We start from the raw sequence: 22,766 nt of genomic DNA, 5'->3' as shown, positions 1-22,766 counted from the left end.
AGTGGGGAAGGAATATTAAATAAATAAACAGTCAACCCAAATTTTGAGTAGAAAGAAGACACACAGATTCTCTCTTACTAATCTGCAAATGGAAAACACCAAGGTATGAAAGGGTTAAGTGCTTGGCTCAGTCACTGGAGTTTCTGATCCCCAGGGTGACACTCTACCTGCTAGGTGACAAACAAGGAGGGACTTCCTTCTGAAATACTATTCCACTACCATGAGAAGAAAGGGTCACTCTATTGTTCAAGGTATTTTCTTCCAAGGCAGGTAACATTCTTAAAAGAACACATGCTATCACCATGACAATCCTGAGCCTTGACAGGCTTGTCCTGGGTACATCATTCTAAGTCTCATTTTCTTTCTCTGTAAAATGGATATTTCACCTACCTCAGGGGGTTGTTATGGGGATTAAATGAAAAAGACTGCAAAGTGTTCAGCAGTATCTGGGGTACAGAGGACACTCAATATAATGCATTTGTGAAGTTACTACTACAAGTTTTTTTTTAAAATAAAAATAAAAGCATTTCTAGCCAATGTGAAATAAAAAAAAAATCGGAGTTTATTTGGTTCTTATCACAACATGTTCACCTAACCTTTAAAAATCCTCTCAAAGCAATACGAGAAATTCAGCAAGCTCTTCATATACACAATGAGAAGTAATCCAGCTTCCACCCTTGACTAGTTGTGTGGCCTTGGGCAAACTACTTACCTCTCTGAGCCTCAGCTGCCCTATCTGTAAAATGGTACTTACCACAAAAATCTGTTCTAAGTTTAAAATGAGTTAATAAAGGTAAAATGACTGAATAACACCTGGCACAAAGTGCTTTCCTACTGTGTTTATCGCTATTATTTGTTGTGATGATGATGATGATGGATTCATTCCTAAAAATTTTTGCTGCATAATACATATGTGTAGACTATAATGTATGATAAAAGGAAACCTTTAAAAACCTTAAATGTCCGCTAGCAGAACATAAAAATTTAAAAATGGCACTCCAAATTAATTCAAAAGTTCTCCACAGGAGAAAATATCACAAAACAAAACCATGAATGTAAATTTAAAGAACACTACAAGTAATAATAATAAACTGAGTATTTTTAACTGACTTAAAGTTGAGTAGATGAAAAAAAGCTTTTATTTAATTTTTAAAGTAATCACCAGATCTTTCAGTGAATTTTTTGTCTGAGAATAAATTCAACGGTACTTTTTAACTAAGTTGCTGGGAGTTTTGCTTAATTGCAATATTTTATGTTACTTGTTAACAAACTGAGCATCTGGCTCCACCTCCTGGTCAAAATGTATATAGCAGAATTACTAAAACAATACTCACGCAGCATCAGTTTGTAGAGGATTCAGGTATCGTCCTTGTTCTAAGTTTAACCTATAAACTTCAGAACTGTAAAGTAATAAAGAAAGTTAAAAACCTGCTAAACTACAATGAAACTTTAAGTAAATATAAATTTTATAAATATATATATTACTCATAAGCCACCACTTCCTTTTGTAACACTGATACAAAAATGTATTCTAAATCTGAAAAATATCCACTTTATGAATTTGTTCACGTATAAAAGTGATTTAAACCACTCATGTGCCAAAGAAATATGAAGTCATTACGTAGAATACTATTTACAAATAAGATGGAGAATACAAGATCCAAAAGTAAATGTAATGTATCTACATATGTATATAAGAAAGGACTAGAAGGAAATATAATAAGGATCCTCTCTGGGTGGTGTAATTATGGCTGAATTTTTTCTTTTTTTTGTTTTTTTGTTTTTGATATGGGGTTTTGCTCTTATTGCCCAGGCTGGAGTGCAATAGCGCAATCTCACCTCACGGGCGCTGGTCACTACATCCGGCTAATTTTTTGTATTTTTAGTAGAGACAGGGTTTCACCATGTTGGCCAGGCTGGTCTCAAACTATTTTTTTGTATTTTTAGTAGAGGTGAGGTTTCACCATGTTGGCCAGGCTGGTCTTGAACTCCTGACCTCAGGTGATCTGCCCACCTCAGCCTCCCAAAGTGCTGGATTACAAGCATGAGTCACCATGCCCAGCCTGAATTTTTTCTTCTCTATATTTTCCCAATTTTCTAAAATGGGTATGTATTTGTATATATATATATAATTTTTTATATATATACACACACACACACACACACATACACACACACATATATACACACACACATACATACACACACACATATATATATACACACACACACACACACACATACACACATAATAGCCACCAGCCAAATACCTGGTCAAATGCTACCTTTTTGATGACCATAAAAATAACACAGGGCTGGGCAGCGGTGGCTCACGCCTGTAATCCCAACACTTTGGGAGGCTGAGGTGGGCGGATCACGAGGTCAAGAGACCGAGACCATCCTTGCCAATATGGTGAAACCCTGTCTCTACTAAAAATACAAAAATTACCTGGGCCTGGCGGCGCATGCCTGTAATCTCAGCTACTTGGGAGGCTGGGGCAGGAGAATCGCTTGAACCTGGGAGGTGGAGGTTACAGTGAGTGGAGATTGCACCACTGCACTCCAGCCTGGCGACAGAGCGACACTCCATCTCAAATAATAATAATAATAATATAGGCCAGGTACAGTAGCTCACACCTGTAATCCCAACATTTTGTGAGGCCAAAGCAAGAGGATCATTTGAGCCCAGGAATTCAAGACCAGCCTGGGAAACATAGTGAGACCCCATCTTTATAAAAACCTAATAATAAAACCAAAAAGGTACTTAGAATAAAAAGTTTTGAAATACCGTGCAATAGGGCTAAGAAACTGACTTTATCAACTAGATTATACATGTCTATCTCCAAATTTAGCACCATACTAACAGAAGCCAAAGATATCACTCCTAAATGAGTCACATGTAGGAATTATACCTTCACTTTCAGCAACTTAAAAGCAAAGATCATGTCTTATTCTTCTTTAAAGAAATTAGTCCTTCAAATACTGCTGTATTTTCAGGGGGAAAAAAAGGGATATTTCTATTGAAATTGTACTAAATTTTTGCCTACAATTTATCTCGTTAAATATTGTAAATAAATTGCTAATACTAATAGCCAAAAAGATACACTAATTGCTTTGTTAAAAACAAAACAAAACAAAACAGGGCTGGGCACCGTGGCTCATGTCTGTACTCCCAGCACTTTGGGAGGCCGAGGTGGGTGGATCACTTGAGGTCAGGAGTTCGAGACCAGCCTGGCCAATAAGGTGAAACATCGCCTCTACTAAAAATACAAAAATTAGCTGGGCATGGTGGCAGGCGCCCATAGTCTCAGCTACTCGGGAGGCTGGGGCTGGAGAATCACTTGAACCTGGGAGGCAGAGGTTGCAGTGAGCCGAGATCGTACCACTGCACTCCAGCCTGGGTGACAGAGTGAGACTCCCTCTCAAAAAAAGAAAATGAAACAAACAAACAAAAAAAAAACAGAAAAAACAAAACAAAAAGACATGGGTAGGTAGTGGTGTTCTAAAGTTATGACATCTGTCCTAATTAGTTTCTTAAATACATTTACTACTTAATGGTTTTGAAACAACTGTTTTTTAAATTTTTGAAAACTTGCTAATAAACTTTTGTTCAGAATTTAGTAGACTGTTTAATGTAGGTCATCAACTACATAATGAAAGATGCTTTAAATGCTTTTGTCATTTCATGCAAATCAAATTAAATCAAACTATCAAATTACCAAAAATAGTAACAATAAAACCCTCTCCCAATTTTTTTAAACTAGAGTCCATAACCACATATGACCTATTAATCACAACGTGATCAGATAGATACTGATTACTGACATGAAGCAAACTTAAGGTAGAGACAAAAGTCTAGAAGATAAACAGATAAATAAAACAATACTATGTCTCATAAATTGTGGCAACCAGGCTAAACTGAAAAGGCTCACACACTTCCCATCAGTATTTCCCAACGAGGCAGATAACTATCACAGATATTTTTAACATTAGAAAATATTGTATTAAGCAAAACAACAGTTGTTAAAACAGTATATGGTACTTATAAGTAAACCAATACGTAGAAAATAGAATTTTTTGCCTATCCTGTGTTTTCTACTTTTTTTTTTTTTTTTTACAAGAGCCACATATCACTTTTTTATTAAAGCAAGTTATCTAAACAGAGAAAATGTACACGAAATTTAGGAACAGAAGTTGGTTGTTTTAGGAGGTGAAAAGGAGAAAAAGGGACTGGATCCAATACCTTGCACCAACAAAGTACAAGTCACAGGATGGATAGTGGTAAGAGAAATCTCTCCCAAACTTTGGTATTCTGGTTTTGTAGTAAAAACCTGATTGCGAATGAAATTCAATGTATCTATCATTATGTAAGAAGACAATCTGAAAATAAAACAAAAAAATTAGTTTGCTTAGGTTTCTAGTTAGGTGTTTACTTCATTATCGCTAAAAAACTGGCAAACCAAGGAAAACCCTTACCTCTCTCTCACTTTCTGTATCTAAACACACATGTCCATGCACACACACTCCACTGGGATTAAGAATGAAAACGCTCCATCGGCTCCTTAATGCCTTCCTGTATCCTGATAGCTTTTCTGCAAACCTTACATACTAATTAAAGAAACAAACGCCCTTCATTTACATGGCACCAGCATGTCATAACATAGAGCACTCTCATGGTACCCTCAATGATCAGTTCCCTCTTTCACTTGGGAACACATTTAAATAATCCTGGCCAGGCATGGTGGCTCACACCTGTAATCCCAGCACTTTGGGAGGACGAGGCAGGTGGGTCACCTGAGGTAGGGAGTTTGAGACCAGCCTGACCAACATGGAGAAACCTCGTCTCTACTAAAAACACAAAATTAGCTGGGCATGGTGGCGCATGACTGTAATCCCAGCTACTCAGGAGGCTGAGGCAGGAAAATCGCTTGAACTCGGGGGCCGGAGGATGCAGTGAGCTGAGATTGTGCCGCTGAACTCCAGCCTGGGCAACAAGAGTGAAACTCTTGTCTCAAAAAATAAAAAACAAAAAATAATAATAATCCCACCATTATCACACAAGTTATGATAAACTCCTTGTATACATTTGACTTTAGTGTACTAAAGGGGTATCTTAAACATCAACAGATGGTATTTAAAGGCAAATTTGTCAGTATTTAGAGAAAATACATTCTAAAATGACATGTTCCAAAACGTATGATAAATGATACCATAGACAAAAGGATAAGCTGTACCCCATAGTTTCCAAAACTGAAAATATAAAGCCATGTCAGCTAAGAAAATTCAATTTTCTTTCAAGATGCCATTTGACATCACTAAAAATGTTTCATTTTAAATTCAAGAGTTTACTGACAATTTTATAACTGTTGAAAGTGACTATAGGAGTTGAAAGATGGGTCAGGGGCAGTTGCTCACGCCTGTAATCCCAACACTTTGGGAGGCCAAGTCAGGTGGATCACTTGAGGTCAAGAGTTTGAGACCAGCCTGGCCAACCTGGTAAAACCATATCTCTACTAAAAACACAAAAATTAGCCAGGCGTGGAAGCACATGCCTGTAGTTCCAGCTACTCAGGAGGCAGAGGCAGGAGAATCACTTGAACTCGGGAGGCTGATGCTGCAATGAGCTGAAATTACGCCACTGCCCCTCCGGCCTGGGTGACAGAGCAAGGCCCTGTCTCCAAAAAAAAGAGTTGAAAGATGGACTAATGGCACCAAAAAAGAGAAATAAATCTACTTAGCTATATTTTGAACTGTTTCAGAATATATCACAACCATTTGCAAAGTTAAAAAAAATTAAACATACAACCCTGCTAGTTTACATTTCACATATAAATAAGAAAATGAAAGCAACCTGGCAAATACATCTAGGTTAAACGTAATAATCAGAATCACAAATCTAGAATATAGAATGATATAAAAGATGACTGCTGCCAATTCTTAAAAATACAAATAAGGTTTCATATACGATATGAAAAATTACCTTTGATATTAGATTGGCCAAAGGCTATCTGTATCACTGTATTAATATTAATAAAAAATGATGGGTTACATTTTACTACACAGCCATTTTTGTTTAACAATAGAACTACACAGCCATTTTAGTTTAACAATAAAAATATCATAAAACTGCTTATCATTAAAATAAATTCCACTCACTCATTTCTTGGGTCTAGTCAGTACAAACCAACACTATAAAACATACCTTTGAGTAGTCATCAGACAAAATTTCAAAGGTGACAACTGAAAAACAAGAAATAGGAAAAATACAATTATCAATCAATATTCTTAGTAACAACGCAAACCTGATGCAAAGATTCTAATTCAACACAGAAATTATACACATACCAGTTTTTTTCTGCCTCTACGTGAAACAAGAAGAAAATTGTCATAGTATATTGTCCCAAAACACCAACAAAAACTTAAAAGCCTCATAATTTCTCAATACACATCAACTAGATTTCTTGTAGAACTGAATGCAAATTCACAAAATATAATGACTTCTAAATTCTGACACTCTGAGATGTTGAAAACAAAATAATTTTAAAGACTTTCAAATATACATTAAAGAACAAAAAAATTGTTGCTTAACAAAAAAGATAAGTCATTTTTTACCCATTCATAGTCTACCTGATAAACAAAAAGAGCGAAAAATAGCCATTATTAGTGGCACACAGAGTTTCTATTGTTTTCAATAAACAAAGATATAGTAAGACCCTATCACTATGGGAAAGAAAAAACAAAAAACAAAAAAAATTAGCCAGACATGGTGGTGCATGCCTGTGATCCCAGCTATTTGGGAGGCGGAGGTAGGAGGATCTCTTAAGCCTGGGTAGTTGAGGCTGCAGTGAGCTGTGATCATAACACTGCACTCCAGCCTGGGTGACAGAAAAAGATCCTGTTTCTAAAAAGTAAAAATAAAAAAAAAAAAAAAACAAAGGGTGAAACAAGTTGGGAGACTATGCATATAATTCCACAGACCACATATCCCATTAACTCCTTTCCCCTCAATCTCAAATTCTAGGCCAACTGATAAAAGCACTTGAACTTTCCCATTTTAACTTGACTTCAGTGCCATTCAAAATTCTAAGAATGACCCCCCGTGACCTTTACCCTCGTATAACCCCCTTCCCTTGAGAGTGTGGGTAGAAACTGTGAATTGATAAGACATTGCTCCCACGATTACATTACATTCTATGGCAAAGGGGGGATTTATAATCATATGAGCCCTTTAAAAGCAGAGTTTCAGCTGGGCGCAGTGGCTCATGCCTGTAATCCCAGCACTTTGGGAGGCCGAGGCGGGTGGATCACGACGTCAGGAGTTCGAGACCAGCCTGACCAACACAGTGAAACCCATCTCTACTAAAAATACCAAAATTAGCCGGGCGTGGTAAAGTGCGCCTGTAATCCCAGCCACTTAGGAGGCTGAAGCAGGAGAATCACTTCAATCTGGGAGGTGGAGTTTACAGTGAGCCAAGATTGTGCCTCTGCACTTCAGCCTGGGCGACAGAGCAAGACTCCGTCTCAAAAAAATAAATAAGTAAATAAATAAAAGCAGAGTTTCTCTGGCTGGCAGCAGAAGAAAAAGTCAGAGAGATCCAAAACACAAGGGGCTGGGTGCAGTGGCTCATGCCTGGAATCCCAGTACTGTGGGAGACCAAAGCAAAAGGACGGCTGAGGCCAGGAGCTTGAGACCAGCCTGGGCAACATGGCTAGACTCCATCTCTACAAAAAATTATAAAATTAGTGGGGCATGGTGGTTCACATCTGTAGTTCTAGCTACTTGGGAGGCTAAGGTAGGAGGATCACTTGAGCCCAGGAGTTCAAGGCTACAGTAAACTATGATCATGCCACAGCACTCCAGCCTGGGCAACAAGATCCCATCTCTTTAAAAAAGTAATAAATAAATAAATAAAAGAAAGAAAAGAAATACAGGGAGGATCTGATGAGCTGTTGCTGGCTTGAAGGTGGAGGTGAGCGTGTGATGAGAAATGCATGCAGCCTCCAGAAGCCTAGAGTGGCCCCCAGCTGACAGCCAGAAGGAAATGGGAACCCCAATCCTATAACCACAACAAACTGAATTCTGACAACAACCTGAGTGTATTTGGAAGCAAATTCTTTTTTATTTTTTATTATTTTGGGGGTTTGGGGGGGGTGCATTCTCTGAAAACAAGAAAAGCTGCCAGTCAATTCTAAAAGAACTACAAACTAACACGTGGAAGCATATTCTTGCCCAGCACCTCCAAGTCAGAGCTCCAACTGGTCAACACCCTGACCTCCTCTCTGAGCACAGAACCTGCACAGACTTAAGATCTACACAACTGTGAGCTACTAAATGGATGTTTTAAGCCATCGGGATTGTAGTACAGGAATTTGTTATACAGCAATAAAAAACTAATTACAAACAGTTCTCATTTTAAAACCAGAAAAGCAGACAACATAAAAAGCCATTTTCATGAATTCAAATTTAGCTTTTTACTCACCTTCTGAATCTAAACACCTTTCAAACTTCAAGGATAATTGATAGGTGTCATAACATCGAACCCGAGGTTTATATGTTCCTACAAAAAATTAATGTGATGTAAAACCTAAAGACATACTTTCATAGTCAAAACATCCAGATACATTGAGTGTACTTCTTGTTCAGAGACAGGCAGGATTAATTGTAACCAAATCAAAAGAAAGGAATGTAAAAGCAGCCCCTCTCAAACACCCCAAGGAAAAACTGAGCAAAAGCTAAACAAGCAAGTCATAGAAAACCAAACAAAATAACTAAGAAACCTTACAAGTAATCTAACAAAATACATGCAAACAATGAAACAGTTTTGTCCACCAGAATGGCAAAGATTAAAAAACGGTTAATATCTGTGTTGGCGAAAGTATAAAATATTCCCCTATACTGTTGTTGATTAGTATACAATTGATACAACTTCTTTGAAGGACAATCCCTAAAACACACGATGTTTCCATACTTTCAATCTATATTTCAACTTACACAAATTGAACTCACAGAAATATATCCACAAGCCTGCCAAAGATATTAAGAATGTTCACTGCAGCATTATTTATAAATGGTCAGCAACTGAAAGCAATAAAATGTCCACTGACAGGAAAATAGTTGAATAAATGACAATAAATCCACGCAGGGGAATATTACATAGCCCATAAAGTGGATGAGGCAGACCTCAGTAGTAACCACTGACATGGAAAGCTGCCAAAACGTACTATAAAGTAAAAGTACAGGGAGAGCACAGGTGAGTGCTGGAGAATGATCCATATAATACGATCCCAATTTTGTACAATGAAATGGTACCTTTGGCACTTTGTCTTTTTTTTTTTTTTTTTGAGACAGAGTCTCATTCTGTCGTTTAGACTGGGGTGCAATGGCGTGATCTCGGCTCACTGCAACCTCCGCCTCCCAGGTTCAAGCTATTCTCCTGCCTCAGCCCCCTGAGTAGCTGGGATTACAGGTGCAGGCCATGATGCCCAGCTAATTTTTGTATTTTTAGTAGAGACGGGGTTTCACCATGTTGGTCAGGCTGGTCTCGAACTTCTGACCTCAGGTGATCCACCCACCTTGGCCTCCCAAAGTGCTGGGATTACAGACATGAGCCATCGAGGCCGGCCTCTTTTTTTTTTTTTTTTCTTTGAAATGGGGTCTTGCTCTGTCACCCAGGCTGGAGTGCAGAGGAGTAATCTCAGCTCACTGCAACCTCTGCTGCCTGGATTCAAGTGATTCTCCTGCCTCAGCCTCCCAAGTAGCTGGCATTACAGGTGCCTGCCACCACATCTGGCTAATTTTTGTATTTTTAGTAGAGATGGGGTTTCACCATGTTGGTCAGGCTGGTCTTGAACTCCTGAGTTCAGGTGATCTGCCTGTCTCCGCCTCCCTAGGTGCCGGGATTACAGGAGTGAGCCACCGTGCCTGGCCTAACTTTGGCACTTTGTAAGGCAAAAGTTGGAGGAACTAACTTCACAATGATAGTCTATCTCCGTGAAGTGCAATTTCGGAGACTTTCATATTTTATGTTATGTATTTCCAACAAAGACATCTTAAAAATAAAAGAATGAGGTAGTCCTTTGTTTTCTGGCATAGATCAAAACCCAAGATTTCGTTTAAAAAAAAAAGGTTATTTTGTGGGGTTTTCTTTGGTGGTTTTTTTTTTTTTTCCTTTTTTGAAATGGGGTCTCACTCTGTCAACCAGGCTGGAGCACAGAGGTGCAATCACAGCTCACTGCAACCTCAACCGCCCTGGGCTCCAGTGATCCTCCCACCTCAGCTTCCCAAGTAGTGGGGACCAAGAGGCTCCTGCCATCACGACTGTGTAATTTTTGTATTTTTTGTAAAGATGGGGTTTCACCACGTTGCCCAGGCTGGTCTCAAACTCCTGGGCTCAAGTGATCCACCCACCTCAGCCTCCCAAAGTGCTGGAATTACAGGCGTGAGCCACCGCACCCAGCTTAAAAGAGAGAAGTTTAAAACCAGTAAATATGAGCCCACTGTCGTATGGCAATAACTTTAATACATTTGTATGTGTGTGTGTGTGTATATATATACACATATATATGCGTGTGTATATGTGTGTGTGTATATATATATCCATATAGACAGATACATATATATACACACACAATTTTTTGTGCGCACACACACATAATTTGAAAGGCTATACATAAAACTTTTAATATAGCCAGGACCTTTATTCCACTGTCGTTTGTTTTTGGGGCTTTAATTTTTTTTAGAGACAGGGTCTCGCTGTTGCCCAGGTTGGAGCACAGTGGTGCAATCATAGCTCACTGTAACCTCAAACTGCTAGGCTCAGGCAATCCTCCTGCCTCTGCCTCGTGAGTAGCTGACACTACAGGTGCACACCACCACTTTCAGCTAATTTTTTTTTATTTTTTGTAGGGACAGGATCTTGCTGTGTTGCTCAAGCTGGTCTTGAACTCCTGGCCTCAATTAATCCTCCTGCCTCAGCCTCCCAAAGTGCAGGGATTATAGGCATGAGCTACTGTGTACCCTGCTGTTTTTTATTGCTATGTTGTTTAAAAGGCTTACAAGTATTACTTTGGCCACTAGGGGAAAAAAGTGGTAAAAAAAATATAAACATTAATAAAAGTAGATCCTCTATTTCTTATCTTTCATCCCCAAGTAACAGAAAAAATTAACACAACCACTAAGGATAGGTTTGAATCTGGCATGATCATAAACCCAATGCTTCCAAAAGGAATCAAGAGGCCGGTCACTTCCGTAACAAATCAATACTTTGCACATCCCCTGGGTTCATTCCCTTAGATAATCTATTTCCCCAACCAGAATGAAAGGTCTTTAGGGCCAATCTTATTCAACTTGTTTTTAGCCACAAGGCCTAGAACACCAAAGGGAATCTGAGAAAGATGTAGGGATAGATACCGAGATTGAAAGAAAAACCTCTACCAAATTAAATGGAGAAGCAAGTGACGCTCCAACTCCATTTCCCCTACCAATACCAGAAAAAGGCCTCTAGGAAAGTCAAACCAGGACTCTGGACTCTACAATTGTGCTGTCCAATATGGCAGCCACTAGCAATGTGAGGCTAAGTTAAAATTAATTAAAATCAAATTAAATTTAAGATTCCAGCTGGGTGCCGTGGCTCATGCTTATAATCCCAGCAGTTTGGGAGACAGGCGGACGACTGCTTGAGTCCAGGAGTTTGAGACCAATGTGGGCAAAATACTGAGACCCCATCTCCATTTAAAAAATATTTTTTTTGGCCGGGTGCGGTGGCTTACATCTGTAATCCCAGCACTTTGGGAAGCTGAGGTGGGCGGATCACCTGAGGTTGGGAGTTCAAGACCAGCCTGACCAACATGAAGAAACCCCATCTCTACTAAAAATACAAAATTAGCCGGGCGTGGCGGTGCATGCCTGTAATCCCAGCTACTCAGGAGGCTGTGGCAGGAGAATCACTTGAACCCAGGAGGCAGAGGTGGCGGTAAGCCAAGATGGCACCACTGCATTCCAACCTGGACAACAAGAGTGAAACTCTGCCTCAAAAAAAAAAAAAAAAAAAATTTAATTAGCAAGGCACAGTGGCGAGCACCTGTATTTCTAGCCACTAAGGAAGCTGAGGAAGGAGGATGGCTTGAGCCCATAAGTTCAAGGTTACAATGAGTGAAACCCTGTCTCAAAAAAAAAATAAAAATAAAAAAATTCAGTTCCTCAGTCTCACTACCATGTTTCACATTCTTTCTTCCTTTCTTTCCTTTTTCTTTCCTCTCTCTTTCCTCTCTTTCTCTCTCTCTTTCTCTCTTTCTTTGAGACAGAGTCTCGCTCTGTTGCCCAGGGTGGAGCGCAGTGGCGCGATCCTGGCTTACTGCAACCTCCGCCACCTGGGTTCAAGCGATTCTCATGCCTCAGCCTCCAAGTAGCTGTAATTACAGGTCCACGCCACCATGCCCAGCTAATTTATTTTTTATAGGGACAGGATTTCACCATGTTGGGCAGGCTGGTCTCGAACTCCTGGCCTCATGCGATCTGCCTGCCTCAGCCTCCCAAAGTGCTGGGACTACAGGTGTGAGCCACCCCGCCCAGCCCACATATTATTTATTAAATATTTTTAAGATAAAATAAAACCGAGGCATTCTGAGTAAGAAGGAAAGCCATTAGGCCAGGCGCAGTGGCTCACACCTATAATCCCAGCACTTTGGAAGGGCGAGTTGGGCGGATCACTTGAGGCAAGGAGTTCGAGACCAGCCCGGCCAACATGGTGAAACCCTGTCTCTACTAAAAAAATACCGACATTAGTCGGGTGTGGTGGCGAGCACCTGTAGTCCCAGCTACTCAGGAGACTGACACAGGAGAATCGCTTGAACTCGGGAGGCGGAGGTTGCAGTCAGCCAAAATCATGCCACTGCACTCCAGACTGGGTGACAGAGTGAGACTCTGTTAAAAAAGGAGAAGAGGGAGAAGAGGGAGAAGAGGGAGAAGAGGGAGAAGAGGGAGAAGAGGGAGAAGAGGGAGAGGGAGAAGAGGGAGAGGGAGAACAGGGAGAGGGAGAGAAGGAGAAGAAGAACCATTAATTTTGCATGGGAATAGAGGACGAGTTCATAAAAGAAAGTGTCATTTAACAAATCTATATCCTAGCTTTCTAAAGTACTAGATCTGTGAGCCTAGACAAGTCACTTAATATCTCTGGATCTATAAAATGAAGAAAATTTGAGTTTCTTCTAGTCTTCAGTAAGGGTGTCCATGTATCTTAGATTTCCTCAATTCTTTTTACCAGTTTCTGAACATAAAACTGAAGGCTAAGAGATGTAGATAGTGTTAGTTAGTACTGAGATAATCATTAACACAAAGCAAAAGAGACTGGCCTGTGTATGTATAAAAGGTATTACCAAAAAGAAAGTGGTTGGAAAAGGAATACTCCTATCAGCAAAAAATGTTTGGACAATATACAGGACGTACGCGCCAAAATCACAACCACTAAAGGTTGGGTGATACTGTTCAACACTCCAACACACTAAAAGTTCTCTACATTTCATGATTTTTTGATAACGATAAATACTGTTAATGTAAAATCTTAGAGATATTTTTAAAAATTAGTACATTATACAGAAAATCATGTTATAAGTGACCTTTCCTAAAACTCTCATTCATTGTTAGTAGGAGTGCACATGATAGGATCACTTTGGGGAACGACTTAGAAGTTTCCCAGAACACTAAACATACACCTACCTAGGACTCAAAAATTCCACTCCTAGGTATTCACCAAAGACATGAAAGCTTATACCCACAAAACAGACTTCTATACGATTGTTCATAGTGCTTTATTAGTAACAGCCAAAAAACTGAATGAAAACAGCCTAGCTGTTCATCACATGGAGAATGGGTAAATAAACTGTGGCTTAGTCATAGAATGAAATATCTTTCGGTAATAAAAAAAAGAAGCTATTGACACATATAACAACATGTATGAACCTCAAATACAAAATCCTACATGAAATAAGTCTCACAGACAAAGAATATACAGTGTATGACTACATTTATATTAAGTTCTGAAACAGGCTAAACTTGTCTATACTGAAAAAAAATCAGCAATGGTTGTCTCTGCATGGGTGGGAGAAATTTTCTGCAGGAAAAAAATGTTCTGTATCTTGATAGAGCTTTGAGTTACACAAGCGTGTGCATTTGTCAAAACTAACCAAATGGTAAACTTAGGATCTGTGCACTTCACCAATATAAATTTTTTTACCTTGAAAAAAGCCATAAGTAAATACTGATAAATATTGAACTCCAGCTAATGATATACTTGCTGAAGTGTTTCGGGGTGAAGTATACTGGTATCTTCAACTTACACTGCAATACATCAAAGAAACATGGACTGATACATGAACAAAGAGACAGATGCATGGGATAAATCAAATACTGCAGAGTAAACTATTTATTGAGAATTTAGGTAGGAGTTAAACGGGTGTTTACTATACAATTTTTTCAATATTTCTGTGTGTTTGAAATTTTTTATAATAAAATATTAGGGTTAAAAAAAAAAAAAAGACCTTTCCCATTGCAGCATTTCCTGGTACAAAATGCATGAAAATCATAACCAAAAAGATGCTTACCAGTTGCTAAAATGTACTGTCCATCTTTTGACACCTTAATAGTGGTACACACAGTAGGCATTTCAAAGTCCTGAATAAGTTCAATTCTCCTACGGACATCTAAAAAGAGAGAAAAAAACAACTAGTTTAACTAACATGTGCTTATTCTCTATCATAAGAAGACAAATGGGTACCAAGCAGTCCCCACAACTATAAACAGGTGAAATTCATCCCAAATGCTTCCTGGCCTTGGGAAAGGTCACCAGCGCAGCCCAACCATTAAACAGCAGAGGTTTTTTCCTTAGCTCATACATTGTTTTTCTAAGCTAAGTATTTCATTTTTACTTTTCAAGAATAAAAAAAGTAGCATCATTAATTGAAAAAAAATTTTCCACAACAGTGTATCAAACATCCAGTGTTATAGGAGGAAGAGCATAAACATTAAACCACTTTTTTTTTTTTTTTTTGAGACAGGGTCTCACTCTGTCACCCAGAGTGAGCCACCGCACCGGGCCACTAAACCACTATTACTACTCAATCATGGCAAAGACAAAAATCTAACTTTTTTTTCTCCTAAGTAACAGGTTTAAGCCCCCAAACTTTCCAAACTCTTTTTTTTTTTTTGAGACAAGTCTCACCTGTTGTCCAAGCTGGAGTGCAGTGGCACGATCTTGACTCACTGCAACCTCCACCTCCCAGGTTCAAGCAATTCTCCTGCCTCAGCTTCCCAAGTAGCTGGGGCTACAGGCACGTGCCACCATGCCTGGCTAATTTTTGTATTTTTAGTAGAGATGGGGTTTCACTACGTTGGCCAGGCTGGTCTTGAACTCCTGACCTCATGATCTGCCCACCTGGGCCTCCCAAAGTGCTGGGATTACAGGCATAAGCCACTGTGCCTGACCCAACCTCTTAAGTTTATATAAGAAACTTCTACGAAGCTGACTTATACCTCTGTTGGCACCAATTATCTGCAGACAAGAGGAAACCCCTTTGATACCTTAGGTTTTTAAGGAGTAAGTTAAACAAAATATATGGGAAAATAAATTTTCTTTCATATGTGACAAGCTATAATGAAGAAAATATAATGAAAACTTGTACACCAAAATTATTTGTTAGAAATTTTTCTTACAATTTCTTGCTGCCGTAAATTTAAAAGAACCAACATCTTCTGCAATCACCTTTAACTGTTCATTCATAAACCCTACATGTAAAATTCCTTTCTTCAAAAAATGCTCATTGTCTCTGTATCTCAAACACTGATAAATGGATTTAATTTACACGATAAGATTTTGATACACAAGAGAGCAAAGCAATTAGGGACCTGTTAGGAGAGACAGTCCTCCTTGGACCTGCATGCTTACTGGGTATGGCGAGATTGCAAGACCCCAGCCACTCTTACCTGAGCCATTTCTCAGGGTTGTTTACACTGCTGAGAACCTTGATAGACAGGTAACCTGTCCCTTCTGGACAAAACACAGGTTTGCTTACTGCTTGCCAGAAAAGCAGTGGACTTCCCAAGCTGTGTTGCTCGGCCACAACGCAAATCCACTGTGTGCCAAGCATCCACCTGGACTGTGCTAAGTGTCCCCAGGAGACCCAAGAGGGGAACTGGCACAAATATGCTGATGTTCATGCTACCTACTGTGCTGTGAGTAATAACATCTGCATTTCTAGCCCAGGAGTCTTGCGTCTACTATTGTTATCCATGAAACAGTAACAGGCTAACTTATTAGTTAATAAGGTAAAATCAAATCCCATACCCACCAGGAACATACCAACCACAACAAAAAGTTTCTTAAGAAAGAGAAAGGCGGCCGGACACGGTGGCTCACACCTGTAATCCCAGCACTTTGGGAGGCCAAGGCAGGTGGGTCACCTGAGGTCGCAAGTTCAAGACCAGCCTGACCAACATGGAGAAACCCCATCTCTACTAAAAATACAAAAAAAATTAGCCAGGCGTGGTGGCTTGTAATCCCAGCTACTCAGGAGGCTGAGGCAGAAGAACTGCTTGAATCCAGGAGGTGGAGGTTGCAGTGAGCCGAGGTCACACCATTGCACTCCAGCCTGGGCAATAAGAGTGAAACTCCGTCTCAAAAAAAAAAAAAAAAAGGAGAAGAGCTGGGTGCAGTGGCTCATGCCTGTAATCCCAAAACTTTGGGAGGCCAAGGTGGGAGGTCTGCTCAAGCCCAGGAGTTAGAGACCAGTCTGGGCAACACAGCGAGATCCCATGTCAAAGGAAAAAAAAGGAAAGGGACAAGAGCATTCATTTTCCACTACATGTTACTGCATTCTTATAAATCCTCACTTATATATAACAGCAAATGAGTAAAAGCATTAGAACATGGATCACTAATGCAGCTGAAGTGGGAAAAAACAATACTCACCTACATCTTTCTTCTGTAGCGCTCTCTTCTTCCTATCAGAAAGCCACTTAAAGTAAATGAAGAGAGTTTATTTTAAAACAAATTTAGCTAAATTGTTTTTCGGCTTGCAAAATCAATACATGCTTATATTTAAAAATTCAAACTTCATAGGAATATATAACATAGGAAGCAAAAAATATTCTCTAATCCTAACTCTACTCGTAACGTATTAAATATCTCCTGGATTTTTTTTCTTGTGTATACTTACATACATTAGATAATTTCTTTTATTTTTACTTTTTTAGAGACAGGGTCTCATGCTTGCCCAGTCTATAGTACAATGATGCGATGTGACTGTAGCTCACCGAAGGCTCAAACTCCTGGGCTCAAACAATACTCTCACCTTTGCCTTCCAAAATGCTAGGTCTACTGACATGGGCCACCAGGCCCGGCCAGATAAGAAATTTTTTGAACTACCATCTTTTACACAGAGAAAAACTAACCCATCTAAGCAATCTAAAGGAAAGCAGAAAGCCTCAAATATTATGGGTTATAACTAAATATATGGAACAATTTAATCTATTTAAGTGAGAATTTTAAAAGTAAAACATTTATAGGAGAATGTTTCTTATAGAAATATATATTTTTACAAAGAATAAAACCAGATAAATAACTGACCAAATAGCTGATACTTGGCCAGGCATGGTGGCTCACGCCTATAATCCCAGCATTTTGGGAGGCCGATTGAGACCAGCCTGGCCAACATGGTGAAACCCCGTCTCTACCAAAATACAAAAAATTAGCCAGGTGTGGTGGTGGGCACCTGTAATCCCAGCTACTTGGGAGGCTGAGGAAGGGGAATCACTTGAACCCGGGAGGCGGAGGTTGCAGGGAGCTGAGATCTTGCCACTACACTCCGGCCTGGTGACTGAGAGAGACTCCGTCCCCCCCACCCCCACAAAAAAGAAAAAAACAGTCTTAACCACTGGAAAACTAACAAAAATAAATTTAACGGCATTAAAAATACAACAAAAGCTGATTAACTCCAGAATGGGAGACTGTAGGTCAAATCGTGTGAATAAAAATCATAGCCCCAAGTCAAAAGTGTGATGGGGCTGAAAATGAAAATTAACTTTATTCATCAATACATTAAACAAATATTTATTTAGTACTACTAAATGCCAGTAATTAGGTATAGCAGTAAATAAAACAGGAGGAAAAAAAAAGCCCTCTTGGCCAAGTGCAGTGGTTCATATCTATAATCCCAGCACTGAGGCAAGGGGATCACTTGAGCCCAGGAGTTCGAGACCAGCCTGGCAATAAAGTGGGATCACTATCTCTACAAAAAAAAAAAGAAGCTGGGCATGTTGGTACACACCTGTAGTCCCAGCTACTCAGTAGGCTGAGGTGCAAGAATCGTTGAGCCCAGGGAAGTCAAGGCTGAGGTGAGCCATGATCGTGCCACTGCACTCCAGCCTGGGCAACAGAGTAAACCCGTTTCAAAAAAAAAAAAAAAAATTAAAAATCTAAAAACCCCTCCTTTCATGAAGCTTTCTTTCAAGTGAGGGAACACCAACAAATAAGGAAGTAAAACAATTAGAATGTCAGATGGTTATGTATGCCATGGAAAAAATAAAGCAAGAAAAGGAGACGAAGTGTTGGTGGAGAATTATAATTTTAAATAAGGTTAAGGTCCTCTTGAGCAACGACCTGAAAGGCATGAGGAGGCAAAGCCTGGAGAACATCTGGGAGAAAAGCAGGCAGGCAGGACCTGTGCCAAGGTCCTACGGCAGGAGTGTGCCTGGTCTCGAGCAGTGAGGAGACTTGTGAGGCCAGTGTAAGGTGGAGAACAGTGACCGCTGAGCTCAGAGAGGAGGGCAGGAAGGCACAACATCAAGTAGGACCTTAAAAGTCACTCAAAGGACTCTGCTTTTCACCCCCAAGAGAGCAGGAGCCACTGGACAGTTCTGAGTAGAGGATCACCCTGGCAGCTTACTGGTAACAGACTGTGGAATAAAGGGGTAGAGGGTGGAAACTGAGAAACTGCTTAGAAGTCAACTGCAATAACTGCAATTGCATAGTCAGGGGTGACAGTGTCTTGAATCAGTGACAGTAATGGAGGTGACTGGATTCTGGATCTATACTGAAGACAGAACCAACAGCATTTTCTAGTGGATTGTATGAGAGCAAAGAAACAACAAAAAGCCTCCAGTGTTTTTGGCATCAACAGCTTGCGGGATGGAGTTGCCACTGACTGAGGGAGGGAAGACCACTAGGTTGGAGGAGGGGGAAATGTGGGGGGAAAGCTGGTGTTCTACTTTGGACAAGTTAAGTTTGAGATGCCTATCAGACATCCAAGCGGGGATGTCAAGAAACAGCTGGATACACAAGTCCAGTTCAGAGCAGAGGTAAGGGCTAGAAACATCAATGTGATAGTTATCGATATGCAGATGTGCTTAAAGCCAGGAGACTGCATCGGATCACCAGGGGAGTAAACGTAGAGGCTTCTCTACATTAATAAAAAGGTAAAGCCCAGAAGGAGAGAAGCAATATTTGCACAGATCAGACAACAACTGGGGTTCCACGTGTAGTTTAGGCACCACACCTCAAAGAAATAACCAGAAAATATTAACCAGGACAAGCAGGGGTTTCCAAATCCACTCAGCTCAAGCTACCCTCCCCACCACTCCACTGGAGCTCCTTGCTAAGGTCAGGGGCGCTCTGCATCATGCCAAAGTCGATGGTCGCTTTTCTGCCTTCATCTTACTGAAGCTCTCAGTAGCAGCTGACACAGGTGACCACCACCTCCTCCTTGAAACACTTACTTCTACAAAACTACACATTTCCCAGTCTCCCCTTCCATCAGTGCCTACTACTCTTTCTTCTTTGCTGGGTTCCCCTCCTCTTCTTGGATGACAAATGCTAAGACTGCCTCAGGGCCTCAGCCTAGTTATCTTCTCTGTTCTTTCTCTCACAATTTGATCTCACCTAGTCCCAAACAACGACAGTAACTTCACCTGCAATCTCCATCCTAGTATCCATGCAACTGCTAACTACTCAACGTCTCCATTTGGTATGTATTAGAACTTCAAACGTTCACTATTGAAAATAAAAACCTTGGGCCGGGTGCAGTGGCTCATGCCTGTAATCCCAGCACTTTGGGAGGCCGAGGTGGGTGGATCACAAGGTCAGATCGAGACCATACCGGCCAACATAGTGAAACTCCGTCTCTACTAAAAATACAAAAATTAGCTGGCGTGGTGGCGTGTGCCTGTAGTCCCAGCTACTGGGGAGGCTGAGGCAGGAGAATCGCTTGAACCCCGAGAGGCTGCAGTGAGCCAACATCAGGCCATTGCACGCGACCTCAGAAAAAAAAAAATCTTGATTCTTTTTGCTCACTACGTTCCTCCTCTCCACCTTTCAATGTGTTCCTTCTTGATTCTTCTCCATGTCAGTTAGCAGCACCACCATGCACCCACTTGTTCAGACTCAAAACTGAAGAGTTCTCTGATTCCTTCCTTTTTGTCACCTCAACTTCCCTCTACCAACAGTCCAATCCATTAGCAAGTTCCATTAGCCCTATCTACAAAATATGTCCTGAATCTCACTGTGTCTTAGCATCTTCTTTGTTACCAGGCAAGCCCAAGCCACCAAAGTCGCTCACCTGGACTACCTAATTCATCCCGACTTGAACCCTCCCCAGCTAGACATTTGTCGCACAGCAGCCCACACAACAGTGACTTCCAGCAGCACTAAGAATAAAACTTGAACTTCCTACCTTTCCTACCAGGCCTACCTCTCCAGCCTCATCCACCCTGCTCTCGCCCCCTCACTCAGCATACTGCAATGACACCTGTGCCTCCTCCGTCCTCCTACATGTCCAGTGCATTCCCATGTGGGGACTTTTGCACTTTCTGTTCTCAGCACTGAAAACTCTTCCCCACATCTTCACACGACTGGCTACTCTTCATCATTCAAGTTTCTGCTCATATGTCACCTCTTCTAGAGAGGCCTTCCCCGAAGGTTTTATCCAAAACATTTTCTCTCAATATTTTATCCAAAACAGCTCTCTTCTAATCATTCATCACGAAAAGTACTTTTTGACTACCTTAAATTGCCTTATTTGCTCACTTGTTTATTTCCCTTTTCCCCAACAGGGAACCTTATCTGAAATGTCCACCATATATCCCAATACTTAAAACAGAGTTGCTTGCACACAGTAACTTCTCAATACATGTGGAGAATGAATGAACAAAATGAGAAAGCTCACGGGGTGTGAAGAACAACTGGAAGACAGGGAATTATTTAAACCAGAATTTTAGGAAGAAAGGAAAAACCTAAGCACTGGCTCCAAATTTTTGTAGAAGCAGACGCATGGAAGGAGAGCTATATTTATTCTGTTTTCCAAGGGCAGGACTCAGGCCAACAGTGGCATGCTATAAGGTGACATATTTGAAAACCACTTTCTAACAAGAGCAGAGTCTCAAAATGGAAATGAGCTTCCACAAAAGGTAGTGCGCAGTGGTAGTGCTTGGACAGAGGCTGGATCATCACGTATAAGAAACAAAAGACAAGTTTCAGAGCCTAAGTGTGTCATGCTGGACAAGTCACCCTTCCCCTTGCTGGATCTCAGCTGCATATTAAACGCATTATTAAATCTCAGCTGCATTATTAAACACGAGAAGATTGGAAGAGAATTACCGACTTGTCCAAGCCCTCTCCAACTTTAAGACTAGAAATCAGGTTAAGTTCAACAAGTCTCGAAAATACTGTCCTCTACACCATAAATTCTGCAGATGCGAAGTCTGTATCTCCCTTGTTCACTGTTGTATCCCTAAGACCTGGCAAATGATAGGGACTCCACAAACAGCTGATGGCCATATGGGGGAGAGATGTGTCAACCAATCTGCCACGTTTTCCTCCTCAGTGTACGGCAGGGACTGTGAACACCCAAAGAAGCCCAAATGGATGCGTTCTCTGGAACAGAGAACTTTACAAATTTCCAGCAAAGCTCACTGACCCTGATTATCCCTTGGTCCAGTTTCTGGCGCGATGACGTCAGTGTCCTTGTCTCCCAATGCCGACACCTCCCCCGGAAATTGTCAGCCGCCTCTGGGCCTCCCCGAGTCGGGGGGTGACCAGCGTCCAGCTAAAACAGAGGCTAGGGCCGAGGAGAGGGGCGGCTGCCCCACGAGGAGGACGACCCCCAAGAGCTCGAGAGTGAGGGGGCCGGGAAGTGACTCACCTCAGGAAGGGACTTGCCGCAGCTGAGGCTGTAAATCTTCACCTCATTGAGGCTGGAGACCTGCATGGCGCCGCACAACACTGTTCAAGTCCCGGGTCCTTTCCCACCAGCGTGCTCGAGCACCGTAATCCCGGGACCTCCGAGCCCCTGCTCCGCGGCGTGCGACCGCTGGCGCCGACTGATGACGCACTTCCTGGAGCCGGAACACGCGGGCAAGTTCCCGGAAGAGGGAAGGTGGCTGAATCCGCGAAGAGCAGCGGCCGGGAGAAAAGCTAGTGAGGCTCTGACAACCCGGCGCGGCTTTTGGCGACGCTGCTACGGGCAAGACTAGACACAAGCCGGGCGCGGTGGCTCACGCCTGTAATCCCAGCACTTTGGGAGGCTGAGGCGGGCGGATCACCTGAGGTCGGGAGTTCGAGACCAGCCTGACCAATATAGTGAAACCCCGTCTCTACTAAAAGTACCAAAAAATTAGCCTTGCGTGGTGGCCGGCACCTGTAGTCCCAGCTACACGGGAGGCTGAGGCAGGAGAATTGCTTGAACCTGGGAGGCGGAGGTTGCAGTGAGCTGAGATCGCGCCG

At 41.3% G+C, this 22,766-nt stretch overlaps 1 protein-coding gene across 11 annotated transcripts in view; it reads right to left on the bottom strand.

Annotated features, from left to right (window-relative positions):
* Positions 1 to 22,393, bottom strand: part of NOL10 (nucleolar protein 10) — a 119,425-nt gene extending 97,032 nt beyond the window's left edge. For 3 of the 11 annotated variants that reach the window (XR_001715130.4, XM_016947059.4, XM_054678242.2), the window contains exons 1-8: positions 22,186 to 22,383; positions 16,962 to 17,007; positions 14,599 to 14,697; positions 8,481 to 8,558; positions 6,203 to 6,240; positions 4,477 to 4,608; positions 4,244 to 4,380; positions 1,335 to 1,400 (exon numbers count right to left, since the gene is read on the bottom strand). Coding sequence is in view for 10 of the 11 variants with exons in the window: in XM_016947059.4 (XP_016802548.1) it covers positions 1,335 to 1,400; positions 4,244 to 4,380; positions 4,477 to 4,608; positions 6,203 to 6,240; positions 8,481 to 8,558; positions 14,599 to 14,697; positions 16,962 to 17,007; positions 22,186 to 22,251 (662 nt within the window). In the remaining variant the exon portion in view is untranslated. Of the gene's footprint in view, positions 1 to 1,334; positions 1,401 to 4,243; positions 4,381 to 4,476; positions 4,609 to 6,202; positions 6,241 to 8,480; positions 8,559 to 14,598; positions 14,698 to 16,961; positions 17,008 to 22,185 lie in introns of all 11 variants that reach the window. The other 8 variants (XM_063789316.1, XM_063789318.1, XM_016947074.4 and 5 more) reach the window with 7 other exon arrangements.
* Positions 22,394 to 22,766: the final 373 nt, after the last annotated feature.

The sequence above is a fragment of the Pan troglodytes genome, chromosome 12 (assembly GCF_028858775.2).
Source record: "Pan troglodytes isolate AG18354 chromosome 12, NHGRI_mPanTro3-v2.0_pri, whole genome shotgun sequence".
Classification (NCBI taxonomy): domain Eukaryota; kingdom Metazoa; phylum Chordata; class Mammalia; order Primates; family Hominidae; genus Pan; species Pan troglodytes.
The sequence above is the reverse complement of the archived record's forward strand: the minus strand, read 5'-3'. Positions and strand labels throughout refer to the sequence as shown.